Source organism: Pollicipes pollicipes, unplaced genomic scaffold, assembly GCF_011947565.3.
Source record: "Pollicipes pollicipes isolate AB1234 unplaced genomic scaffold, Ppol_2.1 Scaffold_7261;HRSCAF=8764_pilon_pilon_pilon, whole genome shotgun sequence".
NCBI classification, from domain to species: domain Eukaryota; kingdom Metazoa; phylum Arthropoda; class Thecostraca; order Pollicipedomorpha; family Pollicipedidae; genus Pollicipes; species Pollicipes pollicipes.
This window is the reverse complement of record NW_023597054.1, coordinates 46,908,825-46,934,807: the sequence shown is the minus strand read 5'-3', so window position 1 is coordinate 46,934,807 and position 25,983 is coordinate 46,908,825. Positions and strand designations below refer to the sequence as shown.

Below are 25,983 nucleotides of genomic sequence, written 5' to 3'. Positions count from 1 at the left end.
TATTGTCCGTCCTCAGCAAGGGCGCGCGCAATCTACGGCACGCCCACACGGACCGAACGCGTCGGAAGCCGGATGGCATGGGAGGACGTTAGGGGTGGGGCGACTGGCTGGCTACAATGGACAAGCCGCTGCGTTCGAGCAACGAACGCTTCGGTCATGCACGTGCAAGGCCAGTTTGGACACCGATGCGGTCATAAGGCACAACAAGGCGGCTGGACGCCATCAGGGGTTCATGTCATCCAGACATGACAGACTCGACGAATGCCAGCACAAGCTAGCCTCGACATAAACACGCGCACACATGCGAAATCCGCGCCGCATCGTGAAAACTTAACACTACAGCAGCTAACACTAAGCACCTTCCACCTGGGCTCGTAATGCCACGTCGCAAAATGCCACATCGTCTAAAATATCAATGTCGCTGTCGCGGCCAGTACTGTCTGGGCCGCTGATAACGCCTCGCACGCACCGGCCTGTAATCACCACTGGCTACCGCCGCTCACGAACAATCAGAGCGTGGCCTCGGCCTCCGGCAAATGATGCTGGCCGCCGACCTCAGCCGGCAGCCGCGGTGGGATTGGCTCCTTCCACCGCCGCCATCGCCGCCCATCCGACTACGCACAGAGGCAGTGAGTGGCGGGACAGAACGGCGGGTTCTTCATCAGGCAGTTCGACGTGCACCACTGGTCCATGCCGGGGATCGCGCGCCACGCGCCGATTGCCTCACAGCCAATCGGCAGACCCGCTGCCGTCGGCCAGGGGTCAGACGTAGTGGAGCTACCCGGCCAGGGGTCAGATGTCACGGAGCCTCCCGGCCAAGGGTCAGATGTCGCGGAGCTTACCGGCCAGGGGTCAGGTGTAGTGGAGCTTCCCGGCCAGGGGTCAGGTGTAGACGGCGTGGACGTCGTTGTGGGTTGCTCCGTGGGGATCACTGGAGGTCTCTGCGGCCAAGGGTAGGGGACGTAGGGTGGTCTTTGTGTTGGTGGCGAGGGTGTTAGAGAAGGCTGCGCGGTGATTGGTTTGACATCACCCGTGGGTTTTGTCTGCACCGGATCTGTAGGAAGGACGGGGATTGGTTTGACATCGCCCGTGGGTTTCGTTTGCACCGGATCTGTAGGAAGGACGGGGATTGGTTTGACATCGCTCGTGGGTTTTGTCTGCACCGGATCTGTAGGAAGGACGGGGATTGGTTTGACATCGCCCGTGGGTTTTGTCTGCACCGGATCTGTAGGAAGGACGGGGATTGGTTTGACATCGCCCGTGGGTTTCGTTTGCACCGGATCTGTAGGAAGGACGGGGATTGGTTTGACATCGCCCGTGGGTTTCGTTTGCACCGGATCTGTAGGAAGGACGGGGATTGGTTTGACATCGCCCGTGGGTTTCGTTTGCACCGGATCTGTAGGAAGGACGGGAATTGGTTTGACATCGCCCGTGGGTTTCGTTTGCACCGGATCTGTAGGAAGGACGGGAATTGGTTTGACATCGCCCGTGGGTTTCGTCTGCACCGGATCTGTAGGAAGGACGGGAATTGGCTCGACATCACCCGTGGGCTTCGTCTGCACTGGATCTGTAGGAAGGACGGGAATTGGTTTGACATCGCCCGTGGGTTTCGTCTGTACCGGATATGGGTCCACTGCTGGCAGGACGGGAATAGGAGATACGGCGCCGATGGGCTTAGTCTGGATGCCCCCTGGCTTGACTGTGTCCTCGGGCCCACCACTCCCTGGCGTCACTTCCTCTAGCGCTGACACAGGAGGTTCTAACGGCCCCGGACCGTCCGGAGTTGGTTCGGTCGGGTACACCGCTCCGGACGGAGGCCTCGGGTATCCTGCGATCGGCGGCCGGGGTCTGGGATACCCGCCGCCAAACGGCGGTCTGAGGTTGCCGCCGATCGGAGGGTACCCTCCCTGCGGCCGGCTGGGGTACCCTCCCTGTGGCCGGCTGGGGTACCCGCCGGGGACCGGCCTGACGCCCCCGCCGGGGACCGGTCTGGGGTACCCGCCGGGGACCGGCCTGACGCCCCCGCCGGGGACCGGTCTGGGGTACCCGCCAGGGACCGGTCTGGGGTACCCGCCGGGGACCGGCCTGACGCCCCCGCCGGAGACCGGTCTGGGGTACCCCCCGGGGACCGGCCTGACGCCTCCACCGGGGACGGTAGCGGTGCCGGTGCCTGGGGCGACTGCGGTCGGCCGTGGCACGGCGCCGTGCGGCGGCGGCTCGGACCACACAGTGACGGTGGCGCCGGGCCGGTGCACGCCCGTCATGGTCGGCGTCGGCCCGGCGATGATGGAGATGACCGGGCGGCCGGGCCACGGCCGCGGCGGCCACGACGGCCGGCAGCCGGGACGGCCGCCGCACGCGCCCGGCCGCCAAACGATCGACGTCGTAACCACTGGCCGGCCGGTGGCCGTCGGCCGCACGGCCACCGGCGTCTGGCCCGGCCGGATGGCGGTCACCAGCTGACCGGGCTGCGTGCCGATCAAGGTCGTGTCGAACGTTAGCCAGGTGGTGCCCGGCCGACTGGGGTACGTGGACGGCGGGACGACCTGGATCGATGTGACGGAGGGGGAGAGAGTGGCACCTGTCAGGATAGACGTCACGGAGGGGTAAAGAGTGGCTCCAGTCAGGATAGACGTCACGGAGGGGTAAAGAGTGGCTCCAGTCAGGATAGACGTCACGGAGGGGTAAAGAGTGGCTCCAGTCAGGATAGACGTCACGGAGGGGGAGAGGGTGGCTCCAGTCAGGATAGACGTCACGGAGGGGAGAGAGTGGCTCCAGTCAGGATAGACGTCACGGAGGGGGAGAGAGTGGCTCCAGTCAGGATAGACGTCACGGAGGGGTAAAGAGTGGCTCCAGTCAGGATAGACGTCACGGAGGGGTAAAGAGTGGCTCCAGTCAGGATAGACGTCACGGAGGGGTAAAGAGTGGCTCCAGTCAGGATAGACGTCACGGAGGGGGAGAGGTGGCTCCAGTCAGGATAGACGTCACGGAGGGGGAGAGAGTGGCTCCAGTCAGGATTGACGTCACGGAGGGGGAGAGAGTGGCTCCAGTCAGGATAGACGTCACGGAGGGGGAGAGAGTGGCTCCAGTCAGGATTGACGTCACGGAGGGGGAGAGAGTGGCTCCAGTCAGGATAGACGTCACGGAGGGGGAGAGGGTGGCTCCAGTCAGGATAGACGTCACGGAGGGGGAGAGAGTGGCTCCAGTCAGGATTGACGTCACGGAGGGGGAGAGAGTGGCTCCAGTCAGGATTGACGTCACGGAGGGGTACAGAGTGGCTCCAGTCAGGATAGACGTCACGGAGGGGGAGAGGGTGGCTCCAGTCAGGATAGACGTCACGGAGGGGGAGAGAGTGGCTCCAGTCAGGATTGACGTCACGGAGGGGGAGAGGGTGGCTCCAGTCAGGATAGACGTCACGGAGGGGGAGAGAGTGGCTCCAGTGAGGATGGACGTCGAGGAAGTGGAGAGAGTGGCTCCAGTCAGGATAGACGTCACGGAGGGGGAGAGAGTGGCTCCAGTCAGGATTGACGTCACGGAGGGGGAGAGAGTGGCTCCAGTCAGGATTGACGTCACGGAGGGGTACAGAGTGGCTCCAGTGAGGATGGATGTCGAGGAAGTGGAGAGAGTGGCTCCAGTCAGGATAGACAGCATGGAAGTGGACAGACTGGTCCCTGTCAGGGAGGGTGCGGTAAAGCTCTGAGTCGGCGTCACTCCACCGCCGCTGGGATGCGTCGCCGAGGGCGCCACCTCCTCCACAGACGGCTCCAGGGTGGGCAGTGAGGGCTGCTCGGTCGGCCCGGGCGGCGCGCCGCCTTCGTCCGGGTACTCGGGGATGAAGACAACTGTCTGGAAGTCGGGGTCATAGTCGGGCGCGGCCGGCTCCACGGCCGGTGTCACCCCGGCCGGCAGCGGTGGCTGGGTCGAGATCACGGGCGCCGCCGTGCCGGCTGGCCCGAGCACCGCCGAGGCGGGCACGTCCGGCGGCGCCGGCGGCCGCGGCGTCTCCGCCGGCGCATCGGGCTCGTGGTCCGGATACGCCGGGTCCACCGGCCACGAGCCGTAGTCGGGGTATTCAGGTGGGTCGGGGTAGTTCGACGCGTCGGGATCCGGTGGCGGCGGCACGGCCACCGCCGTCGGGCCCGGCTCGAGCGGCTCTGATTCCGGGTAGGGAGGCTCGATGGCGATCGTCTCACCGGGTGGAATGTCGGGGAAGTCCGGGTCGAAGCCGGACGGGAACAGCGGCGCCGGCGGCGACAGGGTGGCCTCGGGCGGAAGCGAGGTCACCGCCTGCCCCGAGGGCCGCGAGGGGGAGATGATGACCTGAGGCGGGACGGCAGTGGCGGACGATCCGGCGGGCACCACAGGACGGGGGATGACGGTGAGCACCGGCCGGCCGCCGTCGCCGCCGATGACGAACACCAGCGGCTTGCCGGGCGCCGTCGGCCAGAGCGAGGCGGCGATGGTGATCGTAGCCGGTGGCATCATCATGCTCGTCTGCGGCTGCAGCGGCGGGTGCACCGGCAGCACCGGCGGCGACGGCGACGACACGGTCTGGTCGGGACCCGGCGTTGGAAGGACCGCTGGGAGGACTGTCGGGTGGATCTCCGGGTGGACGGGTCGCACCGGCTCCGGAGGGGATGGCGCCGGGGCCAGCACCGGCGGGTGGACCGGGCGGCTGGGACCTGGCGTCGGCAGTGGAGTTGTGACCTCCGGCGGCGCTGGGGACGGTTGGGACGGTGGCAGGATGGGTGGGTGGACTGGTATCACTGCCTCCGGGTCTGGCTTGGACGGTGGGAGGACCGGTGGGTGGACAGGTATCACCACCTCAGGGTTTGGCTGGGACGGTGGGAGGATCGGGGGGTGGACAGGTATCACCACCTCCGGATCAGGCTGCGACGGGGGCAGAATCGGAGGGTGGACAGGTATCACTGCCACCGGGTCCGGGTGGGACGGCGGCAGGATCGGTGGGTGCACCGGTATCACCGCCTCCGGTTTGGGCTGGGAGGGCGGCAGGATCGGCGGGTGCACCGGTATCACCGCCTCTGGGCCGGGGCCCTCAGGCTGCCAGCTGGGTGGCTGACCAGGTGTTCCGTTTCCTCCAGACGAACTCGTCCACGATAGTGCACCATCGCCCGGTGACATCGGCTGACCGGTTTCTGAGGTGCCTTCTGTCGGTCTCGGCCTTGGGAACAGCGACCCTTCTCCCGTGGCAGAGCTGCCGCCGCCGCCGGACGCGTCAGCTCCGGCGGCCGGCGGGGCAATTTCAGCGCCCACTGCACCCGGAGCCTGGTCTGGCTCCTGAGGTGGGTACCCTACCTCCGAGGTCGTCTCGATTGGGTCGGGTCCGCTCGCTGCCCCCGGCCGCCACGCTGTCGTGCCCTGCTCCTGCTGCGTCCCCTCAGGTGGCGCCACCTGCCCCGGCTGAGGCCGCTCCACCGGTGGCCAGTACGGCGGCCGCTGGTCTCCTCCAGCGCCCGGTCCCGGGTAGCCGGGCACGCCGCCGGAGCCGGCGCCTGCCGTCGGCCAGGTGCCCCCTCCCGGCCGGCCGGTGGGCCAGAAGGGCAGCGGTCTGGCCGGACTCCAGCCGGGGCGGGCCGGCTCTGGGACGGCGCAGCCCAGCTGGCTCGCCCAGCGGCGCAGGTCCAGACCTGGCAGCCGGCGACACTTCTCCCGCGCGTTCCTGAGCAGACGGCCAGCCCAGACTCAGCGCACTGGGTCCGGCGACGGCGAGGGATTGCAGTGATTACAGTGGTATGAAGACGTACCGTTAGCACGAATCTTTTGGATAGTCAACTTGATGTTTTAAGGCATCGTCTGGGCATATCGAAGTTAAGTTGGGAACCACCTGGCATTGATGCGATGCTATCACTTCCTGATATCCACATCACGATAGGAATCACATTGCTGTGACTGTAGGCAAAGGCTGCTCACCCTTCGCCGGGCTTGATCATGATGCTGGGCTGTATCGTGGCGAGGGCCGAGTTATCGCAGATGACCTTGGCTAGCGTGACGTTACGGAGCTCGGCCAGCTGGTCTGTGAAAAGAAGTAGTCATTCAGACAGGCAAAATTGGCGCGAATGCATTTACCAGGAACGTTCTTCACGGTCACATGCAGCAACAGACATATCCACTTACGTAATTGGTGGCGTTGGGCGACTGTCGCTCTTCCGCTCTTTGGTGAAAACAAAACCTTTTAAGCATTAAGGTGAGGGAAATAAAACTCTTCACTCAATCAGTCGTTCACGTGGAAGTGCCACTTGCGTCATGAATTGCACTAATTAGAACAAAGCACAGCACGAGCTGCCTGAGTAAGTATCTACCTGCGCTGAATGCGCGCCGTGGCCACGCCCACCGACGCCGAGTGGGTTTTGTCGTCTCACTCATCCATGCTGAACGAGTGCTACTTCTGCATCACTATTCGCTGAAAATTTGCTTGCCTCATAGACCAAAGCAAAAGGAGTGCTGTTGCCACACCAATGTGTGCTGAGCGGCTGATGTCGTGTCCCTGACCAGCAGTAAATCAGTGCTGTTTCCATGCTAATCTGCGCTGAACGGTTTCGGCTGTGTTACTGATCAGCACTGAACCAGCGCTGTTGCCACCCTCACCTGGACTGATCGATAGTTGCTGTCCCACACACCTGCACCGAACAAGTGCTGTTCCCGCACTCACCTGCGCTGAACGAGTGCGGCTCTTCGCCGTTCTCGTACCAGAAGCGGTCGCCGCGTCTGAGCGTCTGGAACTGGTGCGCCATCAGACAGCCGAGTGTGGGGCCGACCAGGGCGCCGTCTGGTGGCGTCTCCAGCAGGCCGCCCACGTACAGGTCGATGTCGTCTACGCGCCTGCCGGAATAGGTGGCGCTGCTGTCGACACCGTGCATCGGATCGTCGTCGGGGTCAACGCTGCCCTGTCATGTGCATTACAAATGTTGAATTTCAGGCTTGATCGGCTCAAATGGTTCGAATTCTAGCCCATCGTCAAACAGCAGACTGGTTATTTATAGGGAGATGCACTGTCTCGCAATATCTAGGTGTAATACCTACTGTCTTGGCTACGCAACATCGTAGATAATGATATAATGTTCCGAGACAAAAGAAGAATCCCACTGCTGGATTTGCTAAAAAGGCCTGTTTCCACGTTTGGAGTCGGAACACGACGTACATTATGCGAGGAGCTGATGCTTGATTCGGGGAACGAATCGTGTGCTGAATGGCCCAGAGGTTGAGGCAAAGCAGCGGCATTAAATTTTTTGTTTTCTTTAAAATTTTGGATCTCCGCCTTATTTTTATTAGTTATCACGGATTTTGCAAATTGTTGGATTTGAGAATAATGTTGAGTAGTCAGAGGGTAAATGATAAAGCGCTAGAACAAATTGTCATCAATCCTAAACCGTTAAATTTCGCAAGTAGATCATTCATAGCGTTTGAAGCAGCCAATATCAAATTAATTTACTGAGCTGGACCAGATCCCGTGAGCTGCACTCACAAAGCGCACAATCCCCCCCCCTCCCCCCAAGCGGGTTCATACGTGTAGGTGGCGATGAGCCTGGCGACAGCGCGAGGACTCATGATGGCCTTGAGGTCAGCGAAGGCGTTCACCTCGGGCGAGAGGCCGCACGCCCGACGCCACAGCGTGTAGGAGGGCAGGCCGTGGTCCCGGCCGCGCTGCCGGAGGGCAGAGGTGCGCCCGTCAACGGCAGACGTCAGACGAGGTCAGCGACGCCGCGGACGGTTACCGAGCGAGAGACAGAGACGGAGGGCGGGCTTGGCCCGAGTGGCGGCGTCAAAACCCTGAAGGCCTCCCCGTCACGTTCTTCGGCTTGACCGCCCTATCCTCTTCGCGGCGCACACGGTCGGCCGGTCGGCGACAGTCCTGGTGGCCGCGACAGAATCTCAGGCCGGTGGTGCGGGGCGGGTCTTCGCTCGCGGCTCCGGCTTCGCTCCGACATTGATGGCTAGTGGTGCGAGGCGCTTCGGAAGGTCACGGAGCTAATGACAGGCTCCGTCGTGGTCGAGTCGGATTTTTACGAGCGTGACGCGTGGTTTGGGCGTGCTTGATGAGGCCGACGTGCATATTGGGGCCGGTGGCATGCCGGGTCATTGTACGCGGATGGTCGCCAATTGGCGTATCCACCCGCCCCACCACGCTGTCAATGCGCCGGCCAGCGTCGTGGATAACTGTCCACAGCACGTCCGTAAGCCGATCAGTAAAGCCGACAGAGGCTTTGTTCCATTTAATTTCCCCTCCGCGATTCGCCCGCCTGGCCGCGCCTGCGGAACCGTTCTCGACACCATAATTACACCGCGCTGTTCACAAGCCGCTGGGAAGCTCCCTTAAACCAACCAACTTCAACGCCATCGCGCTAAACAAAAGCTACACCAGCGACGGGGCGAGGGCGAGCCGTGGTGCCCGTGCGCTGAGAACGGGGCGTAGATCGCACTACATCCCACCTGGATGTTGAGAGCGCCGAGATCGAGCCCGAACGCCTGCCCCGGCGGCGCGAACAGCCGGTTCCTGATGGTGTCCACCAGGTAGTTGTCCGCTTCGCTGCTGTTGGCGTTGGCCAGGCCTGTCCGCGACAGACGCCGTGAAAACTCCACCCGGTAACGAGCGGGCCCAGCTGGGAACCCGACCTCCGCGGGGGCGGGGGCCAAGCACGCAGCACGGCGCCGGAAATGATGCATCCCATGTAATGGTCGCTTGTGGTCGGGCGGTAATTGGTCCATGCATCCCCAAATAACAATGCCTCGCTTCTGCAGGAATGCAGCTGCAAGTGGCAGTGAACGGCCGGGGTGGCGATGGTGAGAAACTGAGAAGCACCATGGTAACGATGGTAAATAACTAACTTCAGTTCCGACGAAAACTGTGGAAGACTAGACGACGTTTCGCCGGTCGGTCATCACAGCTATGTTCATGGGCATCTGTATTTTCTGCTTAGATCTGCACAATTACGTGGCCTCTAATTATTTTAATAGTCTTACGTTAAATCTTCGACGGGAGATTTAACGAGAAAGCCCAAGTGGTATTTAGCCTGACAAGAGCATGGTTGGCACATTAGCTGCCGGCGGTCCAAAATATTTACATATCTACCTGTTGTTCTTCCAAGCTAGCGCAGTAACGTCTTACGACGTCTAATTTAGCTCGATATATCTACGCTGACATTTCCGACCATGCCTTCGGAAATTGGGTCTAACCGCACGTTACGGCTGTCTAAATGAAAAGCTGCCTGGCGGGCACGGTAATGGGATCCAGGATTCAGGATCCAGGAAATCCAGCGCGGCTCACGTCAACCTACCGGCCATGTACTCGTCTATCCTGCCCGGATGGTAGAGTGAGTGGGGCCGGAAGAAGCTCTTGTGCAGTGAGACGCCGGCCAGCTTGGTGTGCCAGGGCGTGAACAGCAGCAGGTGGTCCGGCACGAGCGTGTGGCCGAACCTGTCGGCGAGGACGGCCCGTCTCAGCCCGGCGGATCCCTCGGCCTGGTAACAGGCCACGTCCACACCGTGCGCATTATCCGAAAGGCTGCGACAGGCTTGGACGGCTTTGGATCCAGGTTGGCTTGGTGCTTGGCTGTTGGCGCTGGATAATAATATCAAGAACTTTCCACGTTGTACTGAAACCAACTGGACAGTTCTGTGCATGATTGTTGAATGCTGGATTGAAACTGTCAATTGTCCTGCTCCGCATCGTTGCGACAAAGAAACCCTGAACGCGTGAGATCATCCCTGACCTCGGAAAAGCTAAAGTTCCAAACACCTCCCTCACCTCATAGCCCCTGTAGCGAACACGTTGGCGATGGTCGGGTCCACGTTGGGGCTGTAGCCGCCGTAGAACCCACTCTTGGCCGGCGCCAGGTCATGTCGGGTCACGAGGTCATCGCCTAACACGACCGGCAGCCACTCGCTGTAGGTGACGTGCTGGATCATCGCTGCCACCAGTCGGCGGGACTCCTGGGGGACCACGGCCCGGCTACAGGAGCGAGTCAGCCGCGACGGCGCCGCCCGGCCACAGGACCCCGGCGAACTCTCGAAACGACCCGAGCTCGGGCGGCTGCAGACCGCGGGTCGTCCCGCGGCCTCGCCGACGCCGACCTCCACACACATGCATTAACGGCCGGCCGGCTGACGCTAATGACCCGATGGCTATCACGCCACGGAGCGCTCGAGACGTGACTGTCGCCCGGCTCGTCGCACCTTAATTGCCCCCTTCCGAACGCCATATTTCACCTGGAATAATTTTTCGTCGTCCCATCCGGAGCAGTATCGTTCCAGCTTGCCGGCCACTCGGTTGTGCTCTCTGACCCAGAGCGTGTGAAGCGTGGTCAGGTCGGGCTGCTCGTTCACCCGGATGTCACCTGAGCGACGCAGAGTCAGAGTCAGAGCCTGACCCTGACGCAGAGTCAGAGTCAGAGCCGCGGACGCCGCAGTCCGGACGAGACTCTCATCATTACGTTTCCCGCCAGGAGAGCAGACCGAGGACTGTGACGGCCAGCTGAGGTCTAGCAGCGGAGACTGCCTCGCAACACTGGAGAGCAGACCGAGGACTGTGACGGCCAGCTGAGGTCTAGCAGCGGAGACTGCCTCGCAACGCTGGAGAGCAGACTGAGGACTGTGACGGCCAGATGAGGTCTAGCAGCGGAGACTGCCTCGCAACGCTGGAGGGCCCAGCGGAAGGCCAACGCGCTAAAACGCTGCATTACGTTGGTGGTGGAAGTGGAGGCTGTTGCGCATAAGATAGCTATGTAACTCTGTTCATCACTAGAGCCGGAAATGCGTAGACCTGATACCGTCACGTACACGAGAATCCATATTCCCTTGCACCGATAGGACAAGCTTTCGAACTTGCGTGCCATCTTTTCTCTTTGTGAGCTATGGAATCAAAACTAAACAAACTGAGCCTGCGCTGAAGCTTAACTGAAGGAAAACAGGTGCTTTCATACGCTGTGATTGCCTGTTAAAAGCTGGGCGTTAACTCATTCCCACACGAATAATTAGTGTCTGGGAACGGACCTCAGAGGGCCACTTCGAAAGTGGTGCCTTTTCCTCCCGACTGTTTGTCCTACAATCTGTTGCAGCGGGAGTTGCTCTCATAGTCAGGGTAACTGACGCTAATATTCGCCAGCATAACTTTGAATATGGACGCAATTTGAAACGAAGCGATTTTAAGGTGAGAGAATTAGTAAAATCTGCACAAGGAAAGCACTGCCTACTTCTGGTAATCAGAACGGATTTCGGACAGTCTTTGTATCTTGCCCAGTATGCCGTGACAATCCAGCAAACTGAAATTAAGATTGTATTTTCTGGAAGGAATTTTGGTGGTGCAAAGGGCCTTATCAGCATCACTTGTTCCAGGCAGCTCACCGGCCTGGAAGCACTTGACATCGGTCCTCTGTCGGATGCAGCTACCGTCGCCATCAGTAGTGGGAAGCAGAGAACCGGTCATTTTCATCTTGCCCCCCTCGTATTGCCGCAGCTGCTGCAGTTCACCGTCAGAACTTCCGTAGACGCCAGAGCCGTCAACGAATGACGTAACTTGGTTGACCTGCTCTCTGGGACCTGTTGGTCGGAATGAAGTAATGAGACATCTTGAATCATCTAGCTGCAGGATTCCCACGCATGAACGACGAATGTGGCGCCTTATATGCATCCACATATTCATATATATATATATATATATATATATATATATATATATATATATATATATATATATATATATATATACATATATAGGGCGCGACACTCATCGCTCCAATTGGATACCAATGCAGATGATGACACCGAGGTGACACCTTGCGACAAATTCGTGCTTTCCTTGAAACGCCAAGCATATCAGCGAAGTGATTTTGTCAACAAACGTGACGGCAGACGCAGATGGCAGAGTTCGGGTTCGGGCGTTCTATGAAGCCCTGGAGCCACCGGCCACCGTCAGCCACGTCGCCTGGTGTCCGGGACGCTATCGGCGCTATGAGACCATATACGCTGTGGCACGTCGTGATGGAGCCTTGTCTTTGTAGCGTGTTTTATACCACTTCTGCCATCCATTAACTAGACCTGCCAAGTTCTTTACCGCTGGACAGAAGAGCTTGAGTGAGAACCATGACAAAATGAGCCCGTAACCGGATTCTTTATGACATCCAATCCAATTATGAGCTCGTTATGTCATGCGATAGGCACTAGGCGCCACCCTCTAGCCATCACACAGCCGACGTAGTATCAAACAACGGTTCTTGTCCTCACGGCCGTGAAAATGTGTCCTCCCTTCATTACAACGAGAGCATCATTCACGTTTGGTCATTGTAGCAGACGCTAGACGCGCCCTTCAAAAGCGTCGAGCGCGAAATTGACTCGGAGCTTTCTCTTATCCAGACTTGCGTTCGCATATGCTGCAAATCGAAGGCCACACTTGCATTATTTTACGCTTTATCTGTACCCATTCATGTATTCAGTCATTTGGAGAATCACTGTACATGATACTTATTCAGCGGATTTAGCCATGCATTTTACGCATTCATTTTGTGCATCCACGTACCCGTGTGCGACGTCGGAGGCGTTTCTTACCACACGGCCTGATCTTATCGCGCTTAAAATCAACACGCGATTGATGTTCTTTCCTTAATGTGCTGAACCTCTCAGTAGCGCTGCGGCGATATGCAGTAATGTGATAGGATGTGTCAGATTACATGGTTCTTTATGGTGCCCGGGACGTTTGTGTGCGTGCAAGCAGAATAGGAGCACTGACATTCACTTCGAGAGATTTTGGGTGGTACTGTGTACTAATTAACATGGAATAAATCGACACCGTGCAATAGTATGACTTTGGAGGCGTGTTTTTCCATTACGAAGTTCCCTTGATTTGAAGGGACACCTTCTTCGCTTCTCAGGCCTCCCATGCCGTGCTCCCCTTCCCTCTAAGCCCATCGGCAGGTGGCGCGGGCGCCGCGTTCGACTCACCCAGACCACAGCCGTTGTGGACGGCGGCTACGGAGCGGGCGAACTCCATGCAGCTCTGGCCAGACTGCCGGTACAGGCTGTCCGTCCGCGGGATCGCGATCGGGAAACAGTCTGGGTGCTGCAGCTGCGGCGGCAGCGAGCAGCACGAGATCGGACTCCCGTACAGCGTCGCTGAAACCGGCGCCGCCGTCAGCCAAGTCGAGCAGAGATCTGCGCGATGCCGCTCGCGGCACAGGACGGCGTTGCTGCGGTCATCAAGGGTGCGGTGACGGTAGAATGCGACCCAGCGGCCCGCTTACTGAGGGAAAATAGCAGCAGTTGGGTCTTCACAATGCACTCAATACGTCAGATTTGTTTGCCAATCGCAGCGGAGAATACCGAAACTCAACTGGTAGAAAGTCACGCGGCTTGTCACAACGACACCATCGCCATGGCATCATGACAGTCTGCGTCGTGACGCCCCCCCCCCCCCTTCCCCCTCCTCTCATCTGCCCGAGTGACATCCCGAGAGCCGGCAGCTCTCGCACGTGTGCAGCCGAGACGCAGCGCGCGGCAAGCCAGGCGGCACGGTTTGGTGTCGGTCCGCTACGGGGCCGCCACCAGCCGGCGACGCCACCAGCCGGCGCCGTCACCAGCCGGCGACGCCAGCGGCCGGCGTCGCCACCAGCCGGCGTCGCTACCGGCCGGCGCCGCCACTAGCCGACGCCGCCACCAACCGGCGCCGTCACTAGCCGGCGCCGGCGCCGCTCGGCTCGACGCGTACCTGTGTTCATCGGCGTGTGGGAGAGGTCGTGGTCGAGGAACTGGCCCCACTGCATCACCATCAGCGAGATGCGCTCGGAGCGGCCAGCCGGCACCAACCGCTGCGACAGGCAGGCGGCGCTGGCGCGGCGCGAGCTGGGCAGCGCGGCGCCGTCCCGCGAGACACGTGGACTGTCCACCTCTGCGGCAGGACAGCGTCAGTCTCACACGCTCTCTGACCGTGGGCTGTCCACCTCTGCGGCAGGACAGCGTCAGTCACACACGCTTTCTGACCGTGGACTGTCCACCTCTGCGGCAGGACAGCGTCAGTCACACACGCCCTCTGACCGTGGACTGTCCACCTCTGAAGTAAATTAGACTGGCACATTTAGGGAAGTCGGCCCATATTTGCATCAGGATAACAGAGTTTATGCAGACCGCAGCAAAGTGGTTTGCGAATGTTTTTCTTTTTTGGCAGACAGTTCGTGTTTATTGAACCAACCGTCCAAATGTACAATGAGCAATCGTCGCTCCTGTATGTCGTGCAAAAATGAGCAAAAGAAAGGCCATTCAGTGGAAGTGGAAGGAAACGACGACGTTTCATGTTGTTGAGCGCGTAATCTGTTGCATGATTGTGCAGAGCAAAAAAGCAAGTTAAGTAAGCAAACCCCAGGGTGTTGGGATTCATATTTAATAAATCGCTTAACATACAAATCAGTCTGCCATGGACCGCCACCTAGCGCACTGCGACCCTCTGGCTGTACACACCACCCCAGCGCCTGACAATTTCCGACGTGCCACCTGCGGAACATGCAGAGGAAACGGCCGCCGTTACCCGGGCCCCCGAAGCGTTCCACTCCCCAATACGTTAGGGGAAGGGGGGTCTGCTTCCGTGAACTGCAACTGGGCAAATTCCGGAAGGATCCCGTCGGTGGTGGTTCCGTGGCGTGTTGACGCCCGGGCATTTCCTGGCGCCGGGCGCCGGCCGACGGCGCGTCTCTGGTCACCGCAAGAGGGCCAGCGCCGGGCGACAGGCGCCGGGCGCCGGCCGACGGCGCGTCTCTGGTCACCGCAAGAGGGCCAGCGCCGGGCGACAGGCGCCGGGCGCCGGCCGACGGCGCGTCTCTGGTCACCGAGAGCGGGCCAGCGCCGGGCGACAGGCGCCGGGCGCCGGCCGACGGCGCGTCTCTGGTCACCGAGAGCGGGCCAGCGCCGGGTGACAGGCGCCGGGCGCCGGCCGACGGCGCGTCTCTGGTCACCGAGAGCGGGCCAGCGCCGGGCGACAGGCGCCGGGCGCCGGCCGACGGCGCGTCTCTGGTCACCGAGAGCGGGCCAGCGCCGGGCGACAGGCGCCGGGCGCCGGGCCGACGGCGCGTCTCTGGTCACCGAGAGCGGGCCAGCGCCGGGTGACAGGCGCCGGGCGCCGGCCGACGGCGCGTCTCTGGTCACCGAGAGCGGGCCAGCGCCGGGCGACAGGCGCCGGGCGCCGGCCGACGGCGCGTCTCTGGTCACCGAGAGCGGGCCAGCGCCGGGCGACAGGCGCCGGGCGCCGGCCGACGGCGCGTCTCTGGTCACCGCAAGAGGGCCAGCGCCGGGCGACAGGCGCCGGGCGCCGGCCGACGGCGCGTCTCTGGTCACCGAGAGCGGGCCAGCGCCGGGTGACAGGCGCCGGGCGCCGGCCGACGGCGCGTCTCTCGTCACCGCAAGCGAGCCAGCGCCACGCCGCAACAATTAGGCCCCATAAAACCCGGCCCACTGACAGCGGCGCACCCGGCCCGGCCACCGCGTGAAAAATGGATGGGAAGCGCGGCGCATCGAGCGAGTTATGCGCGTAAACACACGGCTTCTAATTGGCTCATTAAGCGGGGAGTAACGGTGCAGGGGCGTGCGTCTGGCGGACCAGCTGAGCACAAAAAGGCGGCGGCTCATGGACTGCGTCTCGCGCGCGCTCTGGTACCGATCCAGCCCGTGTGGAGGTGCGGTGCTACAAGCTGGATTGTGTCGTCGTGAGCGGTACCGACTGAATCCTGAGCAGGGTCGGAGAACCCGGGAAGCCCCAGAACAGACGGCCTTATTTATTGCCACTTTTAGGTGTGTCACTGTGATGGATGAGATGCACGTTGATGTGTGCAGTAGTGGAGATTATCTCAGCTTCGAAGAATCGGAGATGTAGCAGAACGTTGAGAGGCGTGGCTTTTTTACGCTTGACTTGCATCTAATTCATATTAGATTTGTCCTCAGAGTAGGAGGAAAGGTTGACACTATCGGTTCTGCCATGATGCGTCACCCGCATGAGCTGTGATGTCGCTCACGGCATCGCCACCATGTCAGTTGCCTTCGGTTGCACGCTGGGGTTACAAAAGTTTATTTTTCGCACCAAGCCTCGAAAGGGAGAGACAGAGTCGATAGGCATCACTCAATGTTGGGGCGATGAAGCCGCCAGTGCTTTTCTCAAACTCGCATAACACGTTACATTTTGCAATCAATATTTGGAAAGTTGATTCACTTGCGTCATTGACAGCACACTCACTGTCGCCGTAGTCCGGTGGAAGTAGCCGCACGAAAGCCGACTTGGCACTGCCCCACCACGAGAACTTGACGTTGTTGCAGGTGCCGTCGACACTCCTGTACTTGCTGTTGAGATCGCAGCTGGGGTACTCAACGCCGTGATGCGGAGGGCAGAGGTTGCCGAGCCGGGTCAGCCTCAGGTCATAGAGCGGCAGACGAAACATGACGTCCTCCCCGGACAATGCCAGCCTGTCGAGACAAATATAAATAGGATGACCGCGCGACCCCAGACCGGGAAGCCCTCCCGGTCATTATTGCGGTGCCCAGCAATTACTGAAAATTGGCGCGAGCCTCGTCCAAAAGCGTCCCGACCAAACTCCCACACTGGTCCCTTGTCAGATCACGCCAGCTTGATTGTCCGGCGACCACATGGCAGAACCTTGGCCTCGGACTGAGGCTGGTCGGCGCGTGAACGGAGACAACGGAGAGTCGTTGATCAGGCTTAGCCGGAAACATAAATGGTTTGGCTTCTGTAAGCCCACTGTTGCGCTCCTTCTGGCCGCCCAACCCCCGTCTATACGCCTCCTCCGCTTTCAAGACTTTGATCCCCGCGGTTCGTCGCCACTCCCACCTTTCCTGAAGTAGCTTGGTGGCCCGCACTGCTGTCAGAGCGAAGTACGAGTCATTCTTCACCTCCGGCAGGGGACGCCGGTGCATGGAGTGCAGGCGCGACGTGTACCGGATGTCCTGCTCTGCCCCGGCTGCCGACACGAGCGCCGCCAATCAGCCAAGCCGTGCCACGGTCGTGCGCCGATGGTCCGCGCAAGGCGCCCTTCACGCACGTGGCACGTGCGCCACGTGTCGCCCGAGCCGTGGCACGCCGTCCGCCAACGCCCCCGCGGCGTCGCCGGCCTGCCGCGGGCTCACACTTTACGACGGGAACCAGCGGCCGGCCGTCGGACGACGGCCCGGCCGGCCGGCTCCGCGGAACGGCGGCGACATGCTCGTAAAGCGAGGCGCTCCCATATCGGCGGCAGTGGTGGGGCGAGACGCCGCTAAAGTTCAGCAGCCGCATGAGAACGCGCCCGCTGAGGGGCGGCACAACGTCACCATGTGAGGCGTCTCCAGCGCGTCTGGCTTATTGGCGGCGCTGTAATTGCCAATGTCTGTATGTAAATCCCTGTCGTCAAGTAATTGGGACGTCAAATGGACTCGCCTGCCTTGTTGGTAGATGGCTTATTGTCCTGCCCCAGAATCAAAGTGCGGTAACTGTACAATAGCGGACGCTTTCGGCAGATCCTTCGATGTTGTCCTGCGGCTGACACGAGGATCATCGGACCCACAGGACTCTGCGTCACATAGTGAAGCCAGTTGGCCGGCACTGTGCGGGCCAGGTGGGGTAAACGTGGCGATCACCTTGGCTGTCGCTGCGGCGGAGGTCCTCCACCTCTTCCGTAGCCACGCGCACCACATCGCCGAGGAGGTCGTCCCGGAACGTCAGGTCGACGGAGTTGTCCAGGTCGTCCAGGATCGGCCGGGAGTACTCCTTGCCGAGCAGCGGCCGCAGGTTGAACAGGCAGTGTCCACTGGAGATCAGCACGGCCAAGCTGCGAGGAGAAGACAGCTCGGTTGAACAAGCTGCGAGGAAAACACAGCCCGGTTGAACAAGCTGCGAGGAGAACACAGCCCGGTTGAAGAAGCTGCGAGAACACCGCTCGGCTGAACAAGTTGCGAAGAGAGCATAGCTAGGCTGAACAAGCTACGAGGAGAACACAGCTCGCTTGAACAGGCTGCGAGAAGAACATCTCTATCGACAGCATTGTGTGTGTTCTGAGCTAAGTGTTAGCAAAGGGGCATTCCATTGCATGTGTCGGGCCTAGTGGGTCTTTTTCATCGGACGTTTTACCTTTTGTCGTTTTCAAGAAAGCTTGTTATCCGGAACGTTCTAAAAAGTCCACAAAGGTTTTGATAATGCCTGCAGACATGTTTATATCTCTAAGCATCTCCTCAAACAGAAGTTTGAAATTGTGGACGTTTCTTTATATCGAACAAGCCGTTTGCAGCACGACCAAACAGCGAACACGTTTAATCATGACATAACTATACTGTTATCGAATTGGAAATCCGAAGATTTCTGCGTGGTTTCTGGAAGCGTGTTTTTCCGGGCATTTTTCAACTATTTGCCAGATTTTGGTGGTTTTGATACTATTGGAAAAATATAGAGGACGGTCCAGGTGCTGATTTCTCATTCGATGTATCTGCTTGATTTAAAATGGCGAATGCACCGTGATAACCTTGTATGTCGCCTGCAACGTATAAGCAGATACCTATACCTTAAAAATTTAATATTGAAGGTTACATGATAGGTAATGTAAAACAAAGTCAAATATTTTTTTGGCCTCTAACATTTTGCGCTGAATAAAGCTGGTTTAAAAGATCCGCATAATTTGTCTCCAAGACAAAGTGTGAGGTAATCTTAAGTCGCTCTTGACCTTTTATGACAATCGACCCAGATGCTTCATACGTGGAGCCTACATGCACGAAGGAGTACAGGGAGAGGTTTCCTCGCATTTCATTGAATAATTTCAAGAGTTGACTCGCCCATACTTGGCATTTAGTACTCCTTACGGCACCATCAAGATGTATCGGTTTTGGCTCGTATAATAATCCCGTGGACTAATTTCACGTTAACTTCAATACTTCATATCACTGGTGTGGTCTCGTACCGTCCATAATGACGACAGGCACAAATAACATGAATTTTAAGTGAATATCATACCTACAGAGCTGCTAAGGAAAAATACGGGAATTCCATGTGGCGACGGTTTGCCGTGTTTGGTCATGAAAACCACCGAAAACGTGGCCGAAGCCAGGTGACTTGACATGTAAAAAATCCCAGCTTTAAGATAAAAAGTTCAAAAAGTTCGGAGCTCAACTAGCTGAAGTGGCATAATGACCTCTGCACACTTTTGAGAGATGCTTCCGAAGAGCCGAAAAGGCGAAGGGCTGCCCAACAGACAGGTAATGGAAACCCCAATACATAGACAGCAGATGTGTAGTGTCCGGCGTCGAACATGCTGAGACGACACATCGCCAATATAATGCCAGTGTTTCCGTCACAATCTTCATCCTGGCGAAGGATGAAGGATGATAACCTTAAGGCATTTCACTCGCGTGTGTGAACACGGAGTTCCTTGTAAACATTTCAGTTAATCCCTACACATACACACACCAACACACACACACACACACACACACACACTAAGCATCCTCCTTCTGATACGATGCTCTCAGCTCCAAGAAACGGTTGAGTGCCTAACCATGCAATGCACGATGCATTGTGTACAGTCCACTGTGAACCCAAAGTGTTGCACTAGCATAAAACACTGACGTCATAATCGAGCCAGTCCTGGAACAAGGCAGGCTTGCATCCACCGCCCACGTCTCCATCGGGCTGAGTATCGTGACACGGTCGCGACGCTCAGTCCGGTGGAGAAGTCACTAAGTGACATCATCCCGGCAGTGCCCCGCCCGGCTCCGAGAGGGGGCTCGTGACACCCGATCCCGCAGCACCGGACGACGCCGAGCCGCGCCGTCTGAAGCGGCGGCACGCGGCGGATCTGCTTCTCACCGGCGCCCAGACCGGCCCCGGCGCCGTGCAGTTCCGGTCCCCCGGGCGGTCCCCGGGCGGCTCGTGCCGGCCGGTCCGCGTGTCTCCGTCTGCATCGTTTCCGCCGGTGCGACCGCCGGTGACCGACCTGCCGCGCGGGCGCCGCCGGCCGCCGCCAGCGTCGCCGCTGCTGCCAGGGCGACGCCGCGGCCCACTCGGCGCCGGCCATTGTGACCGGCGGCTCCCGCGGCGCCGCCGGCCGCCGTCCGACCGCAGTCGACCGCTGCCGGCACGGTTGCGGCGCCGGAGCGGCGTGGACGGAGCCGTGACAGACGGCAGGCGCCCGGCGGTGGCACACGCCCGCCAGCGTCGCGGTCCGCACGGCCGGCTCGGCGCCGGTCAGGCTTGGACCGCACGCCATGGCACTAGACACACACTGGGACCTGATGCCATGGTACTGGACACACTGGGACCGGATGCCACGGCACTGGACACTCTGGGACCGGACGCCATGACACTGGACGCACTGGGACCGGACACCGTGACACTGGACGCACTAGGACCGGACGCCATGGCACTAGACATACTGGGACCGGATGTCATGGCACTAAACACACTGGGACCGGATGCCACGGCACTGGACACACTGGGACCGGACGCCATGACACTGGACACACTGGGACGGACGCCACGGTACTGGATACACTGGAACCGGACGCCATGGTACTGGACACATTGGTACCGGACGCCGTGGTACTGGGTACGCGGTGTCGGACACCATAGGACCGGACACGGTGGGACCGGACGCGCCGGCACCCGGCGCCTGAGGACGGACGCGGTGATCGCCCGGCGCAGGTTGCATGCGGCAGCCCATTCCGTCGGCAGCCGAAGCGGACCGTGAAGAGCCGCCCCGTCATCCAGGTGTCTTTGCCCCCGCGACTCCGGCGCCGGCAGTTTTTAGCGCCGACTGCCGGCCGCATTGTTTTCTGGGATGGCTGGTTGACGGATCACCCCCGCCGCCCTCCCGTGACGGGCTGGAACTGCCGTGCCGGGTAGCGTCGCTGCCCCCCTGCGGAGGTGGCTGGCGGCGGCCTGAGCGATCGGCGAGCCGCTGCCGGCTGTCGCGCCAGCTCGCTGGTCCGGCTCGGCCGGCCCGGTACACTGAGGGGGTGACCGCGGCCCGGTCACCCGGGAGAGTAGTCTCCGACCCTACAATGAATGGGCTGCGTGGTGGCTTATTCTTAGTGTTGACCAGACCAAGGTGTTTGTTGTTCGATGGGTGCTTCAGTGTACCGCCAATGTATCGGTTTACCAGCTGCTGTGTAGCCATAATGCGAATCAATTTGATGCGCACCAGCTGGGATGCCCGGCGGTGCCGGAGTTATCATGAAATATATCGTGCAAAATAACTATTTGATTTGAGATAGCCGCAGTTTGCGATCGAACATTGATCTGGCTTGTGTCGTGGATATCATGTGTAGTTGCATTTGTATTGAATAGTGGGACATGTTCAAATGAAATTGCCGGGCTCAAATCATTTGCTCCAGCAATACAGTTAATGCAATGTCAAATCTATTGCATCCGCAGGGATTTAAGTTCAGAGAAACCAAGAGCAAACGGTAACACGCATTCTGCAGTTACACACCAGTCTCAGATTACCCCCTGAAGATCTCGACACGAGACGGGTCGTCTCGTTCAACTGAATCGTTGTTTGACCAGTGACCAGTCCATGGAGTCACGTACCCTCCAAGGAACTCGAAGGGCATACCAGATGGGACGAGCGGAAATCTTGTGATGAAGACCATGGCATCGCTCCCATCATGATGAGCACGTCTCGCTTGACCACCAAGCTGTGTGACGGCAACCCTGATGGTTCCAGGCTGCTGAGATCTCCAATGGGCAGTTTGCAGCCCTTTCTGAAGTTTGGTTGATATCCACAGACTGGCAGGTCACTGTCTCTCCACGCTGCTTCTCCAGAAACTTTGAGCTCACATCGTCATCAGCAAAGCTTTTTTCTGCGCCCGGGTGACCTACTCGCTGAGCAAGACTGCGCTTTGGTATCGCTTTTCCAAGGCGGGAAAGCTTTGGCCCGGAAGCCGCAGACAAACTCTGCCTTTTCGCCGTAGGTACGTTTTATTTGGCTGCGTTAGCGTGGGGATGGCCATTGCGACCTTATAGCAGTTGGTTAGTCAACTGTCCCACTGATTTGTCACCGTTTTGGTGTGCGGAGCTGGTAGTGAGATGTTATTTGGTGCTCTGTCCCTCGCTCACCATTCGTCACGCTATAAGTTATGCGACGCCACGGATAAACTGTCGCGTAAGAGCCCTTTTTTCGAACCACCGCTACATTGGTATTTGAGTTCCGCTGGTCGCTTTGCTCTGGTCTACACTCTGTCTTCCCGCAACTGGTGGATATGCAATCGAGCGGCACGCGGATGGCAACATTGTTCGCTGTCTTGGCAACTTTGAAATTGAAGTTTTAAACAGAAGTTTCTGATAGGTTTAAACTGTACCGAGCCGACTACCGTCAGAGATGACTCTATGGGTCAGGTGTAGCGGCAGGTTTCCTCGCGCGACACCGTGCACGGCGGCGTGCCCTGGACCAAGCGTGACGTAAACCTTCCTCTCGCCACACTGAATCAGGCCATATGACGTTCCGATGGTCTTCCGCCAGTGGTTCATGCAAGTTTAGGGCCAAATGGCAGAGTATTCCCAGGGCTATTTTAAGATTCCACACCTGGTGATTAGCACGGGCTGAATGCGGAGCCGGTAGAGTAGCTCATGCCTGTCTCTAAGCTCGCCTCCCAGCCGCCGCTCCTGAAGCGTGTCAGCCACCGCAGACATCCGAGAGGCCTCAGCGGCTGGGTGCGGTAATTGGCGTCGGTTTGCCACCACCCAGACTCCCCCCCCCCCCCCCCCCCCTCTCCGCAGGGAGGCGCCTGAGCCAGCAGGGCACTCGCGCGAGCGGCCAGTGCCACCACGTTTGCGGTAACCAGAGCGGCGGCGATGCCGCAATGGGCAACGAACCCTTTAGCAAGGAGTCATGACTGCTGGCTGCAAACGGTGTCCCTGGCCCCGTGGATGTGGTACTCAACGTTTGTTCGAGGCGATTTCTGCGAGTGTCGGTCACAACTTAACGACTCAAGTATAATTGGGACGCTTAAGCCTTTTGGCGGAATGTAGACCGCGCGGAGCTGGGTGGAGGAAAAGATAACAGGTTCACTGCGTCACTCGGGCGGCATGCGTCGGCTGATTTTTTCTGAGATATCATTTTGGTGATAACATTTAGTTGAATTATGGTGAACTGGTAACATGAAAGCCTTCCAATTTATTCAATCATCCGGAACTACCGCACGCCTAGCCTGGGGCTTCTTCCAAGAAACACCGCTGCCCATCTCAGTCTTATTGCAAACATCAGCGAAAATGAAGCGAAACTCGCCATCGACAGTCACTACATGAAGTCGCATTTAGATCGCTGACAATGAGCAGCGGGTCAAAAAGGCTGGACCGAATAACGCCCATTCAAGAGATCACAATCTTGTAGGGCAATGCATCCCCCGGTACTCGCATATGGTTCGTGAATTATGTTAACGCAGCTACGTTCCACACACGTGGTCATGTTCATTGGGAAACACAGGCAATCATCAAAAAATTTATGTAGGCACTGACCAGCTGCGATAGGTGTTAGTGCGCAAACTCGCCGACAGTACGGTTAAGCGGTTGCATAGTTTTGGTAAATCCGCTGACATGGGTGACGGCGACTGAACAGTTTAACTGCATGTGGGAGAAATATTTCACTTCACCCGCTCTGTGAGCGGCGCCAGCGTGTTGGAACGCCACGTGAATGTGTGCAATGAATGCTAATGTGTTACTAGATCTTCATGTAATGTGCATGCCAGGAGGGCAACGACCCATGGATATTAAGCAGTGCAAAACCGAGGAAAATGGAGGTTATCCTACCTCGTGTGCCTCTGCATAACGAAATATATAACAGCGTAACAACGTCTTTCCTCCGTGAACGAGGAAGACAAGAAAACGGAATGCATATTTCAAATGTTGTTAACGCATTGCCTTTTGACTGCCAAATACGCATATCCGTGTGTCGGTAGGTGGAAGCCACTTATGGCAACCCACAAAATGCGTGTATCAGAAACATGTCACAAAATGCTAGTCTTGAAGTCAAGGACACAGTGCGTTCGCCGTCTTCCCAACGTCTGGAGGTGTCGAGGCGTTTGAGATCACGTCATCCGCGCCCAGCTGACCTGCTTGCTGAACACCGTTCAGGACTTCCCTCCGACATCATCTCACCTACAACAGCTCGTGTGACTGTGACTCAGTCAAAAAATTATTTATTAATATCTACCGAAGCTTTCTAAGTGCCAAACAGATGCTGGCTGTTTGAATAAAGTTTTGAGACTTTTACAAATACCGGATATATGCTAATACGCGCTCGGGTGGGGGTCAAATTCCCCACCCAAAGGTTTTTTCCGGAATGGTTTCCGAACGGCGCGGCGCAGCCGCGCCAAATTTTTCACAGCTGTAGACAATTGAATGGCGGATCGTATGTTATCAAAAATTGGATGTACCTTGTAAGGTCGCTGGCTTGTGGCGGGTCAAAGTCAGGTCAGGGATTCAGCGTAGTCAATTTTAAGGGAATCGTTTAATCTGATGAAACAACGGAATGTTAGAGGAAGCCATGCATCTCATCTCTAGAGATACTTTCTTAGGCAAAACAGCAATTGAATGACCAAATCATATTGACCTAAGGTCGGGTATGAAGATCAGAACAAGGTAAAAACCAGCCTGTTTTATTTCTCTAGAGTTTGCTCTATGGGGTAGTTCCTGGTGCACATTTCTAGTTTGTTGACAACAGCAACCGCATTATACACCTTCCATAGACTTCTTACGGGCCAGAACAGGTCATTGACCTGAAAGGACCCAGTTAAACATTTTGTTTTTAGGAACATACTGCCTAGCGTAATCTTTGTCACTCATTCAAATGCAAAACTTAAAGCGTTCTTGTATGATTTTGGTCACTTTGACCTTCAAAACGTCAAACAAGGTCACTGACCTTAGATGAGCATGCGAACTTTTGCTTAGAACAGTTATTTAGGTTCTAAGAGCCCTTTGAAGACCAGCCTGGAATGTGACCTTGTTTGACCTTATTTGGCCCGAAGGTCATAACCTAGAAGCCTCTAACTTTTACATAAATGAGTTCACGTCCAGGTCAATACGCCTTGTGCATGTGGTATCTTCAGCCCTCTTGGTTTCTGAGATCTCAGCGGGGGATCAAATTGACCCGCACCCGAGCGAAGGTTATCCAACCGACTACCCGGGCGCGTGTTAACGGGAGTGGTAACAAACAGCCGCCGACGTGTAACATACCCAGAGAAGTTAATTAGATCGGGTGCTATACGCTGATAACGGGTCTTGGTTGGATCAGCTCCATCCGTCCCCCATAAATCTTTCTGAATTGCGACATTCAGAAGGGATGCATCGATGTTTTTTTTCCGCGCTCATTTGCAGATGCAGAAGGTAAATGCGTAAAGATCCGTAGGTACCAGTTGTCCCATGCGTCGGTACAGCACGACATGCAACATGTGAAACGCCTTTTTCATTTCGACAGCAATACAAACGACTGAATTTTAAATCCACTCCTACTGAGCTGAAGCTTTCTGGTGGTCCCCGATCCAGCTGAGGACACATTGCCAGGGCCCTCCGCCCGACCCCCGTGTCACCCCAGGGCGTCCATCGCGTCGAGACTCCCCTGCAGCGCCGGCAGACTGACCTGACAGCGGCCAGCGGAGCCAGACCCCTCCGGGAGACGGGAGCCATGGTGTCACTCTGGCCTAGGCGTGCTGTGCCATGCCGGCGCCGCGCGCTGCCGTCTGCTGGAGCTGGCCCGGCACTCCTCCACTTCCGGAGGGCGCGCTCCACTACTGACGCACCACTCTGGGCGCCGGCGTATTAATACGGCCGGCGCCGTGACGGACGGTACCGTGCGGTCAGCAGCGGCCGCCGCCGCCGCCGCCGCCGTCGCCGCCGCCGCCGCTGCCGCTCCCGCCGCCGCCGCCGGCCCGGCTCAGGTCCGGCCGAGCCCATGGCCCAGGTTCGGCCGGGCCCGTGGCTCAGGTCCGCCAGAGCCCGTGGCTCAGGTCCGGCCGGGCCCGTGG

General features: G+C 58.4%; 1 protein-coding gene across 1 annotated transcript; it reads right to left on the bottom strand.

Annotated features, from left to right (window-relative positions):
* Positions 1 to 614: 614 nt before the first annotated feature.
* Positions 615 to 25,724, bottom strand: LOC119111533 (eosinophil peroxidase). The gene is made up of 20 exons (XM_037235347.1): positions 25,599 to 25,724; positions 17,617 to 17,807; positions 16,832 to 16,961; positions 16,070 to 16,449; positions 13,987 to 14,002; positions 13,715 to 13,833; positions 12,952 to 13,122; positions 11,359 to 11,553; positions 10,225 to 10,352; positions 9,764 to 9,948; positions 9,294 to 9,433; positions 8,449 to 8,567; positions 7,526 to 7,662; positions 6,671 to 6,840; positions 5,932 to 6,034; positions 5,629 to 5,680; positions 4,930 to 5,040; positions 4,132 to 4,500; positions 3,717 to 3,846; positions 615 to 745 (listed from the first exon to the last, which is right to left on the bottom strand). The coding sequence occupies exons 1-20, from the start codon at positions 25,643 to 25,645 to the stop codon at positions 615 to 617; spliced, it is 3,024 nt and encodes a 1,007-aa protein (XP_037091242.1). The 5' UTR covers positions 25,646 to 25,724.
* Positions 25,725 to 25,983: the final 259 nt, after the last annotated feature.